The following is a 20044-nucleotide window of genomic DNA, read 5'->3' as shown; positions in this document are numbered from 1 at the left end:
TTGTTTGTTTTACAACCCCTAGCATGCTTTGTTTCCAAAGTAACAATTTCTCTCAAAAAACTAGTTATTCTCTTTTCATTTGAATGTATTTGAAAATATTCTTTAGATGTCTATCCAGACTTAGACCCAGTAGTACTTCGTGCTTGTGTAGGTTTAGGAGACATGGAAAGACAGCCCCAGCATGCGCAATCAAGGTCTCAAGTCAAACATATTCTACAACAGAGTTTGAGAAAAAATTGAGTACATTCTAATGGATCCACACACAGGAGGCAAAAATTACATTGCCACACACCAAGGAGGAATAACATGGTAAGTGAGAAGCCCCATCAATTGGTGCATATGCACCGTAACATGAACCTGAGGAAGGGGCAGTTGAGGAGCGAAGTGCAGGACAGGTTTACAACCCCATAAGTCTCGATTGCACACTAGCCAAAGATGCTATAGAAGAATGACTAGTGAAACCAGAAGAACCAAACCTCAAGAAGAGGGTGCTTGAAGATGTGATCGATCCAACCAATGAGGGAGGAGAGGAAGGGATGATGGGGAGACTCAACAAGAGGGACAACAAGATGAAGATGGGAAAGATGATGATGCCTTTGATGATGATGAAAAGGGGCGACGGCAACTTCAGGGGGGAAAAGGTGGCAAGCGAGACAGAGGCAACACAAGGAAAGTGCTGAGCACGAGCATGAGGATTAACTAGGCTTAGAGACTGAGGATTAGGGACTGCCTGAGCCACTTAGTCATTTGGGGGTCACTACCAAGATAGCTAGGATGATTATAAAACCTTCATGTCATTGCTATTGGCTATATAATGTACTTTAGGATTAGAGCGCCTCTTTTATAATGTGTTTAGGACTCAAGCAAACTATGTATTTGTCTTTGTCTTTGGATGTCCAACTTCTTCAATATGAAGTTCGAAGTTGGAAATTGATGGGAATCATCTAAATTTGAAATCATGGAAATATATCTCACGGAATCACTGATTGTTAAATTACGATTTCATCATGTACCAAAAATGATAAAAATATCAAAGTGACCCTATCTACAAATACAAGTTAACATTTTATGATTCTTCATTACATCTATAATTTTCCTTTTTTTGGATGTTTCCCTAAGTTTTATGAATATTTTTGGAATTTACCCATAGTTACTAGGATCTTCCAACAAAGGGATCAACTCCACTCCAGAATCTAGCTCTTAAGCTCCAAGGAAGGGAATCTCACTCCTCTATGATTTTTAAACTTTGAAATCTCAATCCTTCCTACTAAGGATCAAGATCCAAGCTACAGAGGATCCATATTCCCTAACTTTGTAGTATTGTATAGTAGTATAGTATAGCAATGTGGTATAGTGTAGTAGCATGGTAGAGCAATATAACATAGTCTAGCAGTATGGTGTAGTTTAGCAGTAGTGTAATATACATTATACTTGTATAGAGTAAATCTAAATATAGTAGAATGTAGAATAATATAGTAGAATATTGTGTATACTGTATAGCATAGTATGGCAGTAATGGTATAGAAATATTTTATAGCAATATACTATTGTATGGAAGTTTGGTAGAGTATGGTAGTATATTCTATACTAATATAGTAGTTAAGTGCTCTCTTCAATTTTTAATCAAATACACCTCGGTCCTATATAATTTATCATTCTATCTCCATTAAGTTTTAGATCAAGCTCCCCTAGATATTAGGATTAAGATCCCTAGATTTCAAGGTGTGCGGACTGCAATCTCTACCATAAGGAGCCTCCAACTTGGCATTATTTGTCGGTCCTAAACCTGATCTCGGATTTGATTTAATCATAATAACTAAGATTTCACCTTTTTTTTTTTTCCTTTTTCTTTTTCTAGACCTGAGTGAAACCCAACAAGTCAACATTGAACTCGCTAAATTGACTTGGACCGGTCCATACCTGGTTATAGGATGGAGTCCAGGTTTTAGAAAATTAATGAAAACAAAGTGAGATTTATCATCCATGAACATGGCTAAGGAATTATGAAATAAACAGGGTTTCAAAAACAGTCCGCCCGGTACCTAGGCGGCCTGAACAAAAAAACCGCACGCCTCAACCCAAGCGGCACGGGCGGTTGTACCTGAGAGGGTGCCCAGGGCCATAAGGCATTTTTCGATTTTTAAAGTCACCCAAAAGAGCAAAGGGGGTCATTTTAACCCCAAGTTTGTATAAAAATGTTATGGTTATTTTTGAACCCCCAAATTGAAAAATAAAAAATAAACCCTCAATCTCTAAAGTGGTGCTAAGAATTTGCACCGCAGGCGCCCGAGGTTCTGGGCGCCAGGTAGGCCGCCTAGCGTTTTTTGAAACCTTGGAAATAAATTACCAAGTCCTTTTTCCCTTGATTATTAACAGAGAAGATAAAACCTTAGAAAGTTTAAATCTTTCATGATTAAGATAGAAGAAACCCTCTTAGAACTAATAAGCTTGTTATGGTGATCAGCAATATTCTGCAATGTGTTTCCTTTCTGAGAAAGTTTGTTTAGTCAGAATTATGTCAATGAATTAGTAAAATTCCTAGAGAGAGAAGTTTTGAATGATGCTAAATAGTATGCAATCTCTAAAAATAAACTTGTTTAGTGAAGGCCACATGACCTAAATTGTGCCCCCATAAGGGCAGTCACAGCCATGGGTCAGGGATCATCATGGTCACGGTCATGGTTCCAATACATTCTCCACATGCTACAATTGCCAAGCATTCTTTCTAGTCCACCAAATTGCCCAAATCATCAATAAATGGGCTGAACAGGGGAACCTTAAGATCAAGCAAGGACCCCTGCAATGAAGAAATTATGCAACAAAAAAGAATGGAAAATTTTCATTATCAAAATGGGTTCCCAATTCATTGGATAGGAACAATTTAGAACAATTGGTTTAAGGAAGAGTAATTGTTTAGGCCCTTGCCTCGGCTGAAAAAGTGTGTGCCCCCTCATTTCTCCATATTTTGGATGATTGAAAACCCAAAAATCTGCAAATGCATCCTATTGAGCCCCAAGATCAAGATCCTGAAAAAATATGGATTTGGAGGCCCAAATGCTCCATATTGAATTCTATCAACATGTTATATAGATTGTTCATTTCAATGGATCCTAAATCAATCAGAATTGCATAATTTTAGGAGCTCCAAATCCATTTTTCGAGAGTGGAAATGGACTTGAAGGTGTTTAATATGGTTCTTGGGTCCTCAATCCATCAGAAAGATGGATTGGGGAAGCGTCATGGAGCTTGCATGAGGTAGCCGCACACTGCCCTTCATTTAATTTGAGAAAATATGTGTGATTACTCATTCGATGGTTGTTTAAGCATTGGGATATACATGCAATACAAATCAGAACTATAACAAAGACACTTTGGGACATCATATATGAATAAACATAACACCTTTCTTGAGTGCAAATTGCAATCGTTAGGAAGCTGCGGGTGGGAGGAGGATTCAGAAATTGGCTGATTTAGTAAACAGTTGCCAAAATATCACAATGGTCATTAACAATACGCAACCTTGAGAATGACAAATGTAAACTTACTTTGCAATCTTTTCTGGCGTCACGTACAATAACTTATAAGTACAGCAACCTGAAGCTAGCTCTCTAAATATTTGTTGCTGCTCACTCCAATCCATATTTGCACTAAGGTAAGCAGCGGAGATATTCGCCTACAATAATGGTTTGAAAGAAAGTTCGTTATTTAATTTGCCAAGAAAGAGTAAACAGTTCATTATTTAACTGTAGAACAGAATGGCACGAGGGATATCTATAAAAGTTATTGAGCATGAAATGCATACCTGCAACAAATGCATGATCTGATCCTGAATAAGGGAGACCAAAGGGGAAACAACTAAGGTGATCCCTGGACTGATAAGAGCAGGAAGCTGCAAAAAAGGAAAATAGAAAACCAGAGAACAATCATAAAAGATAAGCTTCAAAATGTACAATGAAGAAATACAAGGACAAAAGAACCTAAAACAGTTATTAAAAGCAAACATCATGCTTTAAATCTGCCACCACAAACAGTACCACACCACCAAAGGCAACCTCACCGAGATGACACACCAATGAAACCCCTGAAAGAGGTAATGCAAAGAAAGCATCTATTTTGCAAAAGACAAGTCTAGTGTCCCCCCATGACAAAACAATTCCATATACTGTGTACTACAGTTTGAGTGTATAGTTTAAGTTTGCATCTCTCTGATTTTATTGTATATACTCGATGCCTCGTAATTCACATGTCCTACATAACTGAATACATACAAAGACTTGCTTAGAGATATTACAGACCTCAGTTTGCCAAAGGACAACTTCGGATAATTTCACCTTTTTCCTGGAGGCATATTAGGGTTTTTTTTCTAGTATTTTTCTCCAATATTACAGTTACTTCCACTCCAGTTTATCTTTTTATCAATACTACTATTACTTGGATGAAAATGAACATGGTTTCAAATGATGCCAAATTTTTTATATTTAAATTTAAAAAATAAAAATAAAAAAAACTCCTCTGGTAGCATGCATTAAATGAAGGGGTATCTCATTCAAAAGTTCGGACAAAAGCTCATCCAACTACAAAACACTGAATAGGGGATAGTTCAAGCTATTTTGCAAGAAATTAGAAAAAAGAACTAGAGAACCCTTTCAGACACCTACGGACAACACAACAGATAAAGACAGCTGTTGGTACGTGGTAGTAGCAAGGACAGTGCAAAAAATCAAAATTGGAGAGTTTACCAATGGCTTTCTTGACAAACAAGTCCAGGGCTTAACCTAAGCACATCAGTGGGGCAAAATACAATAGAACACATGCGTGAAACAGCATGACGAAGTATTCATACCAATTACTTTGAAACCAAAATTACAAACACTTTGATATTTTTATCTGTTTTAACCTCTCCTTTTTCAGTAATATTTTTCTGTCAAAAATACATCATATTGATCTTACGGGTAAGACCAGAGCCAGCCAGACTGGCCCCCTCTCTGGTTCAACCTGGTTATGATTTTTTAAACTACATAATTCAACATCACATTGCCAGAAAAAAACAAAGCATCTTGTCTAAAATGACTGTGGACAATATTTCCCTCAAATGAGTATTATATGTGTTCCTAAATGAGACTATGGATCATGCTAGTTTTGTAAGGGACCTACCGTCCTAGATTTCAAAGAATGCCAAGGCTACCCTGGTTATTCAAACTAGTTGATAGAATAATATCATGCCATGGAAATTTTCCACCATTCCAATAAATAACTTCGGATATTATTAATGTACAGGACAAAGATGTGTCTAATCAGCTTAGTTGTTAATTAATGATGAATGCTCAAAACCTACGTCTAATATGATCTGCAGGGCATCATCCATGCATGTTTCTTATTCAGTGACACAACATTTGATTAGATCCACCCTCAAAAATAAGTCAGCAGATCATTATATGAGCTATGTTACATGAGTCATGATACACATACAGATTCTAGACACAATAGGAGCACAACTACACAGACAGCAGTTTTCAGAGGGAAATACAATAGATACATATGAATGATTTTTTTTATAGCTAAAACTTACAATTATAAATTATTCCTAAAACTTCCTATAAAAGAAAAAAGTATTAGGACCCTCATATTCAAGTAGGATATAAGTCATCATATTATGCCGGTCATCACATTTCATAGATAAAGAAGAATAATGAGATACAAAAACAACAATAATATCAATGACCGCTTAAAAAGACCTAATCTATCATATTTAACGACCACAATGTTTGGACACCGTAATCATATCCAAATTAGGATAGGATATCGAGATGTTTCCCGGATGACCCACTAGGCCTTGAGCGTGACATAGAGGACATGAATGCCCCTCTTTTTAAGTGAATCATATGTTTCTAAGTGTTGAGTTAATATAAAGTTTATGCAATACTAAACATTAACACCAGATGGAATTCTAGGATCCACCACCTAACCGTTAAGATGCAATATATGGATCCCATGAACTTAATTTAGAAGCTGGTTGGTCATTTTGTAGAATATAAGGAAACTAAATGGCTAGGGCTTCCATGCAATAAGAAAATAAAAATAATGCCCTGACCTGATATGTCAAGCTCTTTCCGCCACCAGTAGGCATCATCACGAAAACATCATGTCCACTCATAGTTGCATTAATCACTTCCCTTTGATTAGGACGAAATGAATGGTTTCCAAACACTTTCTTGTTGTTCACCTGGTAAAAGATACATCTTCAGAAACCTTTGCCAAAAGAAGATTATCACAGAGAACAAAAATTCATAGAGAATAACCTCTAACTTCTTTGTCCATGGAAAGCTTGTAAGACTCCACCTTGAATCACAAGAACCATCTGTGTAATTTACTTCAACAAACTTCCGAGTAAATAGTTCCCTTTCTACATAGCGTGACTGATCAAAACTCCTTTCTACAGAAAAAAAGGGCATCGGTGATGGATTACACCATGGAGAATCGAACCTTGGTGGATCAATAGTGTAACTATTTGACATTTTAACATTATGAGGAGTCTGGGGATTGAAGACCCCAGCAGTTGATGTAGATGCTAAGGAATGAGACCTTTGTCTCTCTTCATCCCCACCTGAGCAACGAAGATATTTTTCAAGATGTTGAATCTGTTTATTCAACTGCAACCTGAGCATTAAATTGAGAATAGCAATGTAAACATGAATTTGTAAGTATGCACACCTAAAAAAAAGACTACAAAGGGTAGGTGCAATTCATTACGCTAAAAACCAACCGTTCCTGACGAAGCTTTTCTGAGTTTTCAGGGATAAGATTAGTAGCATTGTCAAGAAGTTCATTTGAAACAGTAATCAATCGGTCTTTCATCTCCTGCAAATGTAATGCGGCTTTGGGACAAAGTGATACCTGGCACACATGTATCAAAGAAAATTGTTTCTAAAGGTAAAAAGAGCTTTCTTTTTCCAGGGTAGTTTAAAGTAAAAAGCTTAATTTGAAAAAACACAAGCAAAAAGGAGGAAAGATCTACCTCAAAATTGTGATTACACTTTGTGTTCAATTCAGGTGGTGGTGGACATCCATTAGGATATCTTATATTCCCTTTATTCCCCACAGGCGATACTGGTGAAATGTTAGAAAGTGATGGCTGTGGGGTGCCAGTAGCTTCATAGTGTTTCAAAACTATCTGGTCAACATCAATGCTCTGAAATCCAAAGACAAAAGTGTCGTTAGCACTACTCAAAGCCAAAATATAAACACAGATGCCAATGCATAAGATCATTCTGAATAGGTAGCTAGTAAAACAAACCTTTAGAATTTCATCATCATCAATAGCATCAAAAATAGTTTCTCCAAACTCATTGCATGGAGGGACATGCATATTGGGCTTGCCAGGAGTCACTGTTGATGTTACCTCTGCATCTACATGCCCAAACTCACGCTTATCCATAACAGTTCTGGTGGAGCTCATCTCAGTTCCAAGTAGAGAATCACTAACATGGCTAATAGATCTGCCATCCATAGATGCAACAACATGTGAACTGAGATTCCTTTGATGTTGCTGTGAAACTCCAGCCATCATAGTTCCAGTAAGATTTGGGGCCCGTGTTTTCATTTCTTCAGAAGCCACATTTGGGTAGTCATAAGACGAATTGCATAGAGAATTTGTTTTTTGATGATCCTCAGTAAAATATGATTTCTTTGAGGCAGTAGTATCGGAAACCCTGCTCTGAACAACTGGTGCAGTAATCCCAGGTCTTAAATACCCTTTGCATTTAACCAGAAGTCTAGTGACCGCATCAAAATTCTGCCACATAACCATTATTAACCATTTCAATAGACACGCATGCACTAAAGCACATGGCACTCAGAAGATAATGGTTTGTGATTTTTAGTCACAACTTAGCTTTCCATAGAATTGGAAGGATTGTAGGACATTACCTTTTTTACTTGAAACATATTGGGCAGCGTTTCAGGACGTTGCACCACACAAGGCATTGACCTGCAATCAAAACAAAATAACTGGATTGACAAGGGGTATGATAGTATGACAATGCAGCATAAACTAGCAACGATATTGACATTCAGTTGCAAGTATTCTATATATCGTGACACAACATACGCGAAACATATTGCATATTGGAAGAAAGCCTGCATCAGATTAGAAAATGGAGAATCTCGGATTAATATGACAGACACAGATTACATCTAAGGGAAAACATATTAACCATATCTAAGAAAAATAAAAAAATAAACAGGTCTGTTGTCAGGCAAAAAATACACACCTCTGAGGTTGCTTTCCCTCTGAAAAAGGGTTTTGATTTGGTAAAGAGTATTGGAAGTTTGAGATCAGATGCTTATCCTGACATGAGAAATTTTCAACCCTATTAGCGTGATGCAGCCAATTGATCTCCGGAAAACTACCTTTCGGTACAGGACCCTTCCCTCGACTGTTTTCCCTACAACAAAATCAAAAATATCAGGAACAATCAAAGAAAAAACAAGCAATTGTTAAGGGGAAATCTTAAAACGGGTGATCAAACAAAGAACATCTATGCATAGATGATAAAAAAAGCATACACTTGTGAATCTTCACATTGAAGTTTCCCCTTAGTCATCAGTCACCATTCTTGATAAGCTTTCATTGAAATACTCGTTCCTACATCACGGCGCGCAGCGTGATGCTAAATCAACACAACCGCGACTGCGAAATCAACATGGCATTAGAAATGATGGGTTTTTCGAGAGAGAGAATGTCAAATCAAAGGTGGAGAAGCATTTGTGGGGTTTGTTTTCTGGTTCTCGGGTGGAGGGGGATTTGGAGGGAGAAAGATTTTGAAAACGTGGATTGCAGGCAGAGAGAATGCAGAAATGAAATGAGAGAGAGAGAGAATGTGGAGGGAAATGCGGTGAAGTTTTTAGGCTGCAAAATTTAAGCCGTCGACCGCGTGCGGCGCCAAGCGTAAGCCCTCCACAGACCAAGCCTAGGCCAGCCTTTGGACAAAGGAGCAATCATCATCTCTAGATACAATTTGGAGAAAATTACATAAAAATTTGTTATATTTTGTGTTATTATCGATATATCAAATAGTTTTTTTTATTATATGTATATTTTTTTTATTTTTTTTTTAACGTAATTTATTTAAAAAGACCATTTTACCCTTTTTGGATGTTGAACATCCGAATTGGTGGGATTTTCGGATGTTCATCATCCAAAAATAGGGCTAAAGTTAAACGTCAAATTTCTTATTTTCAAATGTTGAACATTCGAAATTAATGATTTTTCAGATGTTGAACATCCGAAAATACCCCGACAGTTTAACGTTAAGTACAATATTTTTGGATGTTGAACATTCAAATTTAAGAGATTTTTAGATGTTCAACATCCGAATACAAAAAAGACGAAGGTTTATTTAGCTATCAGGGTATTTTCGGATATTGAACATCCGAAAATCTCTTAAATTTAGATGTTCAACATCCGAAAATGTTATACTTAACGTTAAACTATCGGGGTATTTTTTAATGTTGAACATCCAAAATCCCTTAATTTCGGATATTCAACATTTGAAAATAAGAAATTTAAAATTTAACTTTCAGCCTATTTTCGGATGTTGAACATCCGAAAAAGGGTAAAATGGTCTTTTTAAAAAATTTATGTTATAAAAGATAAAAAATGGATATACATGTAATAACAGAAACTATTTGATATATCCATAATAACGCAAAGTATAACGGATTTTTATGTAATTTTCCCTACAATTTTATGAGCCATAGGACTTATTGTAAAAATACGTCAACTCTTTGTAATTCAATTTTGAGATTGATTTTCGACTTAATTTTTCAAGCATATGTAACATCTAACAGGAAAGGTTTCTATGCTTCCCCTACAGCATAGAAGTTCCCTTCCCCTACCATCCAGCTGTCCAATTTTGATAAAGAGAGCTACACCATTTGATCTTAGATCTGACGTCTCAAAGTATTTTATTTTTAGTTTTCTTACACAAATTGTAAGAATATGAAATTTGGTGCGTGTGATCTTCTCATTGGGGCATATCTATAAAAAAATATTAAAAATAATTTTTTGATAAAATATCATGACCAAAATGCCCGTTGAAACTTTCAAGGGTATTTTGGTTATTTTATTTTATTGAAAATATTTTTTTATATTTTTCACTAGTGCAAGTTTAATAGAGAAATTGATGTCCAAAATTTGGTATCAAAATAGTTTATAGAAGAAAAAATTAAAAATAAAATGGTGTAGAGACGTGACATTGTGATTGGAGCAATCTTGGCCCTCCATTCAGAATGGACGGTTGGATAAAGGGGACCATATTTAACATGGAGAACATCAATGTGTAAAATAGAATAGTTTAGAATTTAACAATGATAATTTTTTAAAGAAAATTTTCAACCATTAATTTTGCCTTTTTTAAAGCGTGTTTGAAACATAGAAATTTGGGGGAGGAAGAAGGAACTTCCCTATAACTATACAACTCCTGTGTTTGATGCAAAGAATTTATGTTTAAAATGAAAGAACTTAACATAGGAAATTTGCCCTCAAAGATGACTTCTTCCTTAATCCATATATCAGAAGCCCACATTGGCTTCCGTCCTCAAGCCGCTACCTCCTCCACACCTCCGCCTCCTTCTCCAGCAGAAGAGACGCCTCCCTCATCTCTCGCAGGTACCTATAATCTTTCTCTCTCTCTCTCTCCTATTCGATTCTACCGAATCCATCTCTCCCTTGCTTTATCGATTCTCCCAAATTGGTTCTGTCTCCACAATAAAACGTTTTTTACACCTTCCCACCACAAAAACTACCCCAATCTTTTTTCATTTTCTCGAAGCCTTTTCAAGGTGAGTTTCTCTCTCTCTAAAACCTTAATTTTTCAAAACTCTTTAAGGAAAATTAGAAAAAACCCCTCGGGCTACGCTTCCTATCCAACTTACCCCAACCAAACTTTTTCTCTCACTTTTTTCCCCAAATGAAACTTTCTATGCAAATACCCCTTAAGGGAAAAAGTTCATTTTTTTAGACGGAAATGCGCTTCCCGTACACAAAATTCATTTTAGACAAATTTGACGTTAACTTTTGGACCCAAGTAGAGCGCATCATCACATTGTCGGACCGCACAAGTGTCAGACCACCTTTGCAACTGTTGGACCGCCCTTTGCAACTGCTAGACTGCCCTTGGCAACTGTCGGACCGCCCTTTTCAACTGCCGGATGCCCATTGAAACTGTTAGACCGCCCTTTGCAACTGTCGAACCACCCTTTTCAATTGTTGGACTACCCTTTTCAATTGCTGAAAAACACTTTACACAATGCCGGAGCCTTACTGCTGAACCGCACTTTACATAGTGTTGGAACCTTACTGTCGTACCGAACTTTACACAGTGTTGGAGCACTATTGTCGGACCGCACTTAAACGGTACTAGAGCCCCCTATTTTTGGGAGATAGAGGAAAGAGAGGCGTGGATAAGGTAAACGTAAGGGATGGTAGTTTAGGCATTTTTTACTTTTTCTTTTGGTTGGGGGGTTTTTGCATAAAAAGTATATTTTGGGAGAAAAAGTGAGAGAAAAAGTTCGGTTGGGGGTAAGTTGCATAAAAAGTGTAGTATGAGTGGTTTTTCAATAATTTTTCCAACTCTTTATTTCCTTTTTTATTTACATCCCTCTTACTTCCATATTTGTATCTCTTACCATGCCTTAGCTGTCTAAAATCCCAGTTTCATTCTCTCTTTCTATCTATGAGATATATCTTTCTCTATCGCCATAACCCTCTAATCATAGTTACAGTGTTGTCCATGGATGTCTGAGAAGCCTCTTACTTTTTGGTATTGAATATTGCAGTGACTCATTTCTCTAGGTTTAGTTCTATTTTTTATAGATCATGGCTTTTAATCAGTGGTTTAAAAAAAAGATCGGTGCCCCGAATTGGGCACTTCAAATACCCATCTAGATCAAGGAATCGGCGATTTGAATCGAGAATCGGCCGAATCGATTGGATTCATTCTTAAAAAGTCCAAAAAAATATCTTAAAATTTATTATAAATGTTGGTTTTTAAGAGTCTAATAAGAAATTGGGATACTCCATTAAAAAATTTCATTTTTCTGCATCAATATGTGAACTACTGTTAACTATTAAATTTACATCACACAAAATGTGAAGCATAGAATTATTGTGGATGAAGTATAAATCTCTAAAAATAATGTTATTTTAGTTTCTAAACGTAAGGAGTGATGAATTATGTATTTTCATTACTTTGTAAAATAAGTGAATACTGATACGGTTTTTTGTCTGGATGTTTGTATAATTATTAATTATAATATAGTATTATAATATTATAAATAATAATAATTTATAATATAAAGTGTAATTAGAATCATATCAAAATATTAAATATTTATTAATTCCTTTAACTCGTCCAAAATTATACAACCTAACTAACTATAATATTATATAATGAAATTGAAATTGCTGGTTTGTATTTTATAAATATTGTACTATACAAATAAGAATAAATCTAAAATGTTTTATAATATCATCTAATTTAAAAACGTTATTTACAACTACAAGAAAAATTATACATTATATAATTTATAATGTAAATAAAGTAATAAATAAAATACAAGATTTGGTTATCAATGTATAATTATTCCTTATAATATTATAGCAAATATGATTAAAAAATTATTAAAAAATGCTTCCATATCATATGATTAAAAATAAAAATAAAAATAAAACCCCCCCAATAAATTGTAATGTTATGATATTATAAATTTCAAAAAATTTTATCGAAAAAAATGAAAATAAAGATATCAAAATTTTAAAAATAAAAAAATGCCTATCGACAACATTCACAACAGTTACAACAAAATAAAAATACATATGGAAATAAAATCTAATGAAAAACCCATTATACTAATAAATAGCAAAAACTTTTATAAGACAATTTTTTAATTTAACACTGTAATTATTTCATTTAATTAAAAAAATATGTTGATGAGGCTCATTGAATGTGACACACTAATTTGAAAACATGATATGCTAAGATTTATAAATTAATTGACACTCTCATTAATATTAGTAAATTAAATGATATGCTCATTAATTTATTTTTTATATTATGATTAAAAAATAAAACCCTTTATAAATTTTAATATTATGACACTAAAAAAAAATTCTAAAAAATATTTTACTTGGAAATTGGAAAATAAAGATATTAAAATTCAAAAAATAAAAAAATAGCATGTTCATTTCCCTAAGTTGACCCACTCCGTTTATTGTTGTAAAAAAAAAAAAAAGTTGCATGGAGTAGAAAAACAAGCTAGAGAGAGAAAACTATTTTGTAGCATATTATGTGGTTATAAACCATCAAAATTAGCTGTGTATTAAATACACTCTCCATGTTCACACTCGATATTCTTGAAAACTTTGGCAAACCTCCACTTTAATTCAAATCGAGGGGTAAATTTGGTACTTTTGGGCTCAAAATAAGAAGCGTGACTCAACGATTCTCCATGCCTTTCAAGTTGAAAGAATGCAAAATTATCCCACATCTCACAATGGGAGGATCAAATGGCCATATAAAAGCTATGACCTTTAAAGGGTGATAAACAAGTTGTCGATTTCGTGGGGAGCTTGACAGAACATTGTTTCAAATGTACTAATTTTTCTGTACTTAGTTTTTTTTTTTTTGACTTTTTTTTTTTATATTTTGATGTTGTTTTATTAGTATGAGTTTTTTAGTTATGACATATTGCTTTGTCCTTTTTTTTTTATTTTGGTGTTTGTTTTTTATTATGATAATTTTCTCATAGATTAAACTTTTTTTGTTTACCAAATTACATGTGTTTGCTCTTGAGTTGCTTACTTTATATTCAAGTAGCAGTTCATCTCATATTTGGGGTTTTGGGTTTGGACTCCTAACTCGCCAAACTAAATAAGGACGTGATTTATTTAAGTACATGTTGGAGCTTCTTTTGGGAAATTCTCTCTCTCTAGACCTAATTGATCAAATAACCATTTTAAAGCATGAATATTTTCATGCTCTCTTAAATATTTTGACTCTCTTATGTATTAATTAAATATTTTTTTGACACTTATAACTGGATTACTCTTTTGGATAAATTTGAAGTAGATAAAACAAGGACTAATAGTGGAGATAATCAAGGATTAAGTTATATTTGAAGTAGAAATCTTGAGACTCTCGACTTTGATGGGTTCTCAAATGGAGATTAAGATGCAAAGTAATGTTATGTGGATTTTAATTGACAACCATGATATGGAAATATGAGAAATATATTCTACATTCCAACAGGTAATCAAACACAGATTCCTAAAACTTTCTAATATTCCAACAGGTTGTCAGTTCCAACAGGTAATCAAACACAGATTCCTAAAACTTTCTAATATTCCAACAGGTTGTCAAACACATGTATCTAGAATCTCTTTAACATTTCAGTAGGTTATCAACACAGGCACCCAGAACTTCCTTATGGAGATTTTCTTTCTTTTCAGTAAAGAAAAACTTCCAACTTCCACATAATATTTACCTTTCAGTTATCAAACAAGCCCTTAAGATCCCCAAAACATGGATGTGAAGTTCCTCGTTGGGGCACAAATATAGATATGCATCCCCCGATACATAAACCACTTCACCATCATACAAACGTGGGTCACTCATACAAGTATAAACAAAGGCCATAGTTTACTATATTACTCTATACATTTAGATATTCAAGGGTGAGGTGTACTCACTTCACTCATTTGAAGTTGTCTTGCTAAAGAGATAGCAAGTCATGAGAGATAGCCAATTCAATGAATGCGGCACAAGTAGTGTATGTTGCACCAAAAGAAGGGGCCGGGTTGTTTTGGCTTTCTTGATCTCATTATCTAGTTGTTTTGGGTTTCTTGATGGCATTGTTGATCATCCACACATACCACTTAGCCTGCTTGCATAAGGCTAAGGGACTTGATAGTATGCAGTACCGATCTTTTGTAAAAATGAAAATTTATCAAAATAAACATAAGAGATCAACTGTTTAACATTCTAGCTATATTTTTATTTACAACGTGAAGTCAAGAGATTTTCAAATATGATATACCCTGATCGATCACTATAAAACTAGTTAATTAAATATTTGATAGAGATGTTGTGGGAACAATCAAATTATGCTTTAAATACTAATTAACCTCAAAAGGCCAAATTCCCTTTAAATTGTTGGAAATACCAGCATGATCTTTTCGCAAAAATAAAGAAAATCACTGCAAATTAAATCTACGTAAAATGATTAAAATAACTAAAACTTAAATAAGAAAAGGAAAGAAAGCTTACTTGCTCAGGCCGGTTGGCATGCGATGCCCAAAGTACGTGGTGTCACCCATATTACGATCGCAAATGATTTACACCTTTTGCCTTCTCCTCTTTTGAGTTTTGAATGAATAGGTTTTTAAAATTTGTTATAACATCTAACTATCAATGATTAAAGAAAAAGATTTAAAGAAAACTAGGGTTGTGTAGCCTAGATGTAGAGCACGGTTGCTAAGATCTAAGTTTTTAGAGGTTTAAGGATCTAAGGATAGGGTCTTTAGATCACTTGAGTTAGGGTTTTATTCTCTGGATTTGGGATTTATAAACTCAAGGTTTTAGGTCTAAGGGATGAGGCACCTTAATTCTAGGATTTTCTAAAGATTAGATTAGGTCTCTAGATATCAGGTTCTAAATCCGTTCCATAATAATTAGAAATATAACACTTATATAGACTTCAAACGTCAGTTCTAAATCGATTGGGGATCATTTCTCTGGATACTTCTTGAAATTTTGAGTTGACTGGTGAAATAGGTTTAGACGCCATGGTATGCGGCATTTTGGCAAAACTGAATCAAACGCCACATATTGTGGCGTCTAAGGTTCTTGGATTTGAATCAGCTGAATTTTCGGGTTCTTAGGCCTGGGCGCTACGTTATATGGTGCTTAGGGGTTTCTGGTCCATACTGCACAAACCGTGACGTCAAGGGTTCTTAGGTATATGAGAGCTGATTTTTCGAGGTCTTGAGATTAGACGTCATGGACCATGGCATTTAGGGCTTTTTGGTCTAGACATACGTTCAAAATTTCGGGAATTTTCGTTCCTTTTGACTATTATCTTAATTTTATCCTTTCTTGATTGGATTTATCTCGAAATCCCATATCCTTAGTCGGTTTCTTAGTTCTAAGGCTTGGGATAAGTTTCTAGATGGTCTCCTAGATTTTTAGGACTCCTAAAAGATATCCTAGGATTTCTAGAAGGGCGGGACCATGGTCTAATTAAACTATCGACCATAGAAAAGATAACCTATGGTGTATTTCGATAGGATAGTCCTTAAAAGTTTGCTAGGCATTTCTAAGGTATTTTTAAGGAAAAATAGGAAAGATAGCCAAATTCAAAATGGCATGTTTATAGTTGCCCCTTTTTGAGTACCTCTGAGAGCCCGTTGCACACTTAACACATGCCTAGGAGTTCAATTTCAAGCACATACCTAAAGATGAGGCATATGCATTCAATCCATGTGAGATATCCAACCACGCATCTCAAGGAAATAGATGCTTTTTCCTTGGAGTCCAATGTGGTCAATTTTTCGACAAGCCTTATTTTTTACAATGCAGCAAATTTTTAAAGAGATTGTATACGATAAGACCATTTACCATCGATACAAGGAGGTCACAATTACATACATCCATTCAATGTGAAATTTGATAGCTTGGATATGTTATAAAGTTCGAGAATTTATTTTTTTGAAGTTTGAACTTGGTCAATGGAATAAATGCACCGTCTAATTTTATATCCAATAGTCAATATTAATTGTGATTATCATGTACCAAAGATAAATAGTCTCATTGTATACTTTTCTTTTTTCTAAATTTATAGCCCTAGAGAATTTTTTATGAGAATAGCCTAGCAGATTAGGCCCATACACAGTCCTATGATAATGCTTTGGTACAAAGTCACTGATATCCATAAAATCAACCACCATTGAGAGATGAGTTGTCCATGTCAACTATGGAGATGTGTCATAGCAGAGAAGTATGGGGTTGGCAAACAAGGTAACATTGTGGCAAAGGTTTTCCTAATTTTATTTGTCATCAGAAGAAAAGTCAGAGATCATTGTATTTTAACCCTTTTGGTGGTTCTTCTTGAAGTCTTGTAATCCTAGTAATTTTCTTTACGTGTTTAGTACTCTCAAGTTAAGTTTTTGTAATAATGTATATTTAAAGTTCTTCGGATTGTAAATTATTTAGGTTGCTATGCATTATAAGCTACCAGCCTCAGGAGGGTGAGGACTTTAAATTTCTCTTAACCCGTCCCAAGCCTAAGTAAGTGAGATAGGTTGTGTTTGGTAGGTAGCTAGCATAAAACTTTGCCAAATTTAGTGGCAATATAAGAAGGGATAGAATTCGAAATGAATATATTCGGGAGAATTAGGTATGGCACTTATAGGCGATAAGATCAAAAAACATAATTTTACGTAAGCTGGCCATGTACAGTATATACCCATTATAGTACAATACCTATTAAGAGGTGCACGTTAGTTTAAATGAAAGGCTAAAAAATAGCAAGAGGCATGCCCAAAAGGATATGATTGGAAGTAATAAGAAAGATATATAGGGACTTATGACATCATTGAGGGTATGACCTTTACTAGAGCAGAATGACAAACCATGATTTTTGTAGCCGACCCCAATTAGTTGAAAACAATTTGAAATTCCCAAATTCTCAGAGAAATTAAGACATTTTCTTGTCAAATCCTAATTTTCCTCAAATTTTGAAGTTTTGTATACAATAATGTACACCATGGAAGTTGTTCCCCAACAAAAATAACCCATTGCAATTGAAGATGTTGGTCTCACGATTGAGTTGAGACTAAGCTTGATAATGTTTTGCCAAGTAAATCTCAGGAAATCACTCAAGGAAACAGGCCATAACAAGTGCTTTAAGATAAAATGAGTCTTTTGTGTTGTTCCTAAAAATTTGGTATAGCAAAATGAGAAATGCTCTTCCTTTTTTATATTTCGGAATGTTTATAAAGAGTCCATTTATCTTTTGTACATGGAGGTCACACTTTTTCTCTCTCATTAGATGTCTAATTGGGTTGTTTCAGGTGAATCATGAAGTTGGAGATTTTTTTTTTTGTAACTTTGTGTCTATTCAGTAATACTCATATATCCACCCATTTTGAAATTTGAGGGACAAAAACAATTGTGGCCTCCATATACAAACGATAAATGGCCTCTTTATAGACAATCCCTTTATATTATTCTCACATATATTTTCATAGATTTTAAAGAAAAAACACCATAACTACAGAGAAAGTTTACAAAAGTTCAAATATTTGTTATTTGTTATCTAAATTCGAATGATTAGTAAGGTCTATAAGTTTGAAAGCAATAAAAGGCTAAACAAATCAAGATCCCCTTTGAAACAAATGTCACTGCGGCAGAACACAAAGCATATCAGTTACCACAAACCATTTTGCTTAGGGTTTGGAGCTAAATGGAGTTACCTATGTTTAAAAAACAAATGAGGCTGAAGAAAATGACACTTTTATGAGTTTCGTGTTTAAAGTTTATGTTGAAACAAAGATCATAGTGCTTAACTTGAGTGCGTCTCAATTACCACAATGAATATTACAAATCCATTATTCACCAATCTTTGGTATTGTGTTGATACAAGAACTTTTTCAATATAGGTGAATGTTGTTTTAATCCATTTTGTGGGTTAAGGACAAATATTCACTCAAAACCATAGATATATTACAAATGATTTTAATCTACATATTGAAGTTTTCTTAATTACAAAATGGAAGCACAAGTATTTCAAAAGAGAGAAAAAATAAAGTACGAAAAAAAAAAAAAGAAGGAAAAAAATGAAAACTCGGGGTTGATAAGCTTCCACAAGCACTTAATTCCTCGAATTTTAAAGGTTGACTTTTTAATGTTTGAGTTGTCATCTCAATGATCGGATCCTTCAGTGACTCGATCTTTTTACTTTTAGCCACATTGAGCATAGTATACTGTAGAAGCTTTATCTCGTGGAATTGTATGCTATTATGCTCCCATAATACAAGTCTTCATTCAAGTGCCATCTACAAACAATTTGTTGACCACCCTTTGACTTAGAAGAGCTGCTTAGTTGGTGATGGTTTGGGCTTCACATAAACTTTGAGTTTCTTAAGGCACATTTGTTGGGGGGAACTTATTTTTCTAGAACAAATAAGTCCCTAACACTGCAGCAAACCCGTGTTTGACGCTCAGGAACTGCTACAGTTTTCGAAACTTATTGGAATGTTTTTATTCCTTTACTTCCCCATTTTTCATTTAAAAAGAAAAACTTTTTTGTTCCAAGGCTGAGCTAGGAATGTGTATTTGGAAATTTATTTGCGCTGAAGTCCCCGAAACTTATTTTATCGATGTCATTTGTGTATATATATATATATATATTATATGTATAATAGTATAAATAATATATTATTTTATATTATACTGTATTATATAACATTAGATAATATATATCATTATAATATCATATTATTTTATATATAATAATATAAATAATAATATTATTTTATATTATACAATATTAAATAACATTACATAATATATATCGTTATAATATAATATATAATATTACTGTAATATATAATAAATATATTATATTATATTTATTTTGTTAATACATATTATATTTTGTTATATATTATATATTAATAATATAATGATACATATTTATGTAATATATATATATATATATATATATATATATATATATATATATATATATATATATATATATATATATATATATATATAATATGGAAAATGTTGCGATTAGCCCACTAGCTCATATGAACATATACGTTCATATGAGCCTAATGGCCCAGATTGAATTTGGGTTGATCTGACGGTCACGACCTCATTTCTTATTTTAATTTTAATATTTTTTTACAAATCTAAATAATTTGAAATTTTAAGCATGTATTATTAAAAAATAAGAGAATTTAATAAAAATATCAAAA

At 33.9% G+C, this 20044-nt stretch overlaps 1 protein-coding gene across 8 annotated transcripts in view; it reads right to left on the bottom strand.

The window, feature by feature from the left end:
* RECQ4A (DNA helicase (RECQl4A)) overlaps positions 1-9014 on the bottom strand; it is a 32738-nt gene extending 23724 nt beyond the window's left edge. For 4 of the 8 annotated variants that reach the window (XR_016045026.1, XR_016045028.1, XR_016045029.1 and 1 more), the window contains exons 1-10: positions 8566-9014; positions 8271-8444; positions 7927-7987; positions 7295-7792; positions 7016-7189; positions 6764-6894; positions 6300-6657; positions 6092-6223; positions 3803-3889; positions 3546-3673 (exon numbers count right to left, since the gene is read on the bottom strand). Coding sequence is in view for 4 of the 8 variants with exons in the window: in XM_020662216.2 (XP_020517875.1) it covers positions 3546-3673; positions 3803-3889; positions 6092-6223; positions 6300-6657; positions 6764-6894; positions 7016-7189; positions 7295-7792; positions 7927-7987; positions 8271-8444; positions 8566-8603 (1781 nt within the window). In the remaining 4 variants the exon portion in view is untranslated. Of the gene's footprint in view, positions 1-3545; positions 3674-3802; positions 3890-6091; positions 6224-6299; positions 6658-6750; positions 6895-7015; positions 7190-7294; positions 7793-7926; positions 7988-8270; positions 8445-8565 lie in introns of those variants that run through there. The other 4 variants (XR_016045027.1, XM_020662217.2, XM_088852546.1 and 1 more) reach the window with 3 other exon arrangements.
* Between the last annotated feature and the right edge of the window lie 11030 nt (positions 9015-20044).

The sequence above is a fragment of the Amborella trichopoda genome, chromosome 11, assembly GCF_054954075.1.
Source record: "Amborella trichopoda isolate Santa Cruz 75 chromosome 11, AtrichopodaSantaCruz75HAP2 v2.0, whole genome shotgun sequence".
Classification (NCBI taxonomy): Eukaryota; Viridiplantae; Streptophyta; class Magnoliopsida; order Amborellales; family Amborellaceae; genus Amborella; species Amborella trichopoda.
The sequence above is the reverse complement of the archived record's forward strand: the minus strand, read 5'-3'. Positions and strand labels throughout refer to the sequence as shown.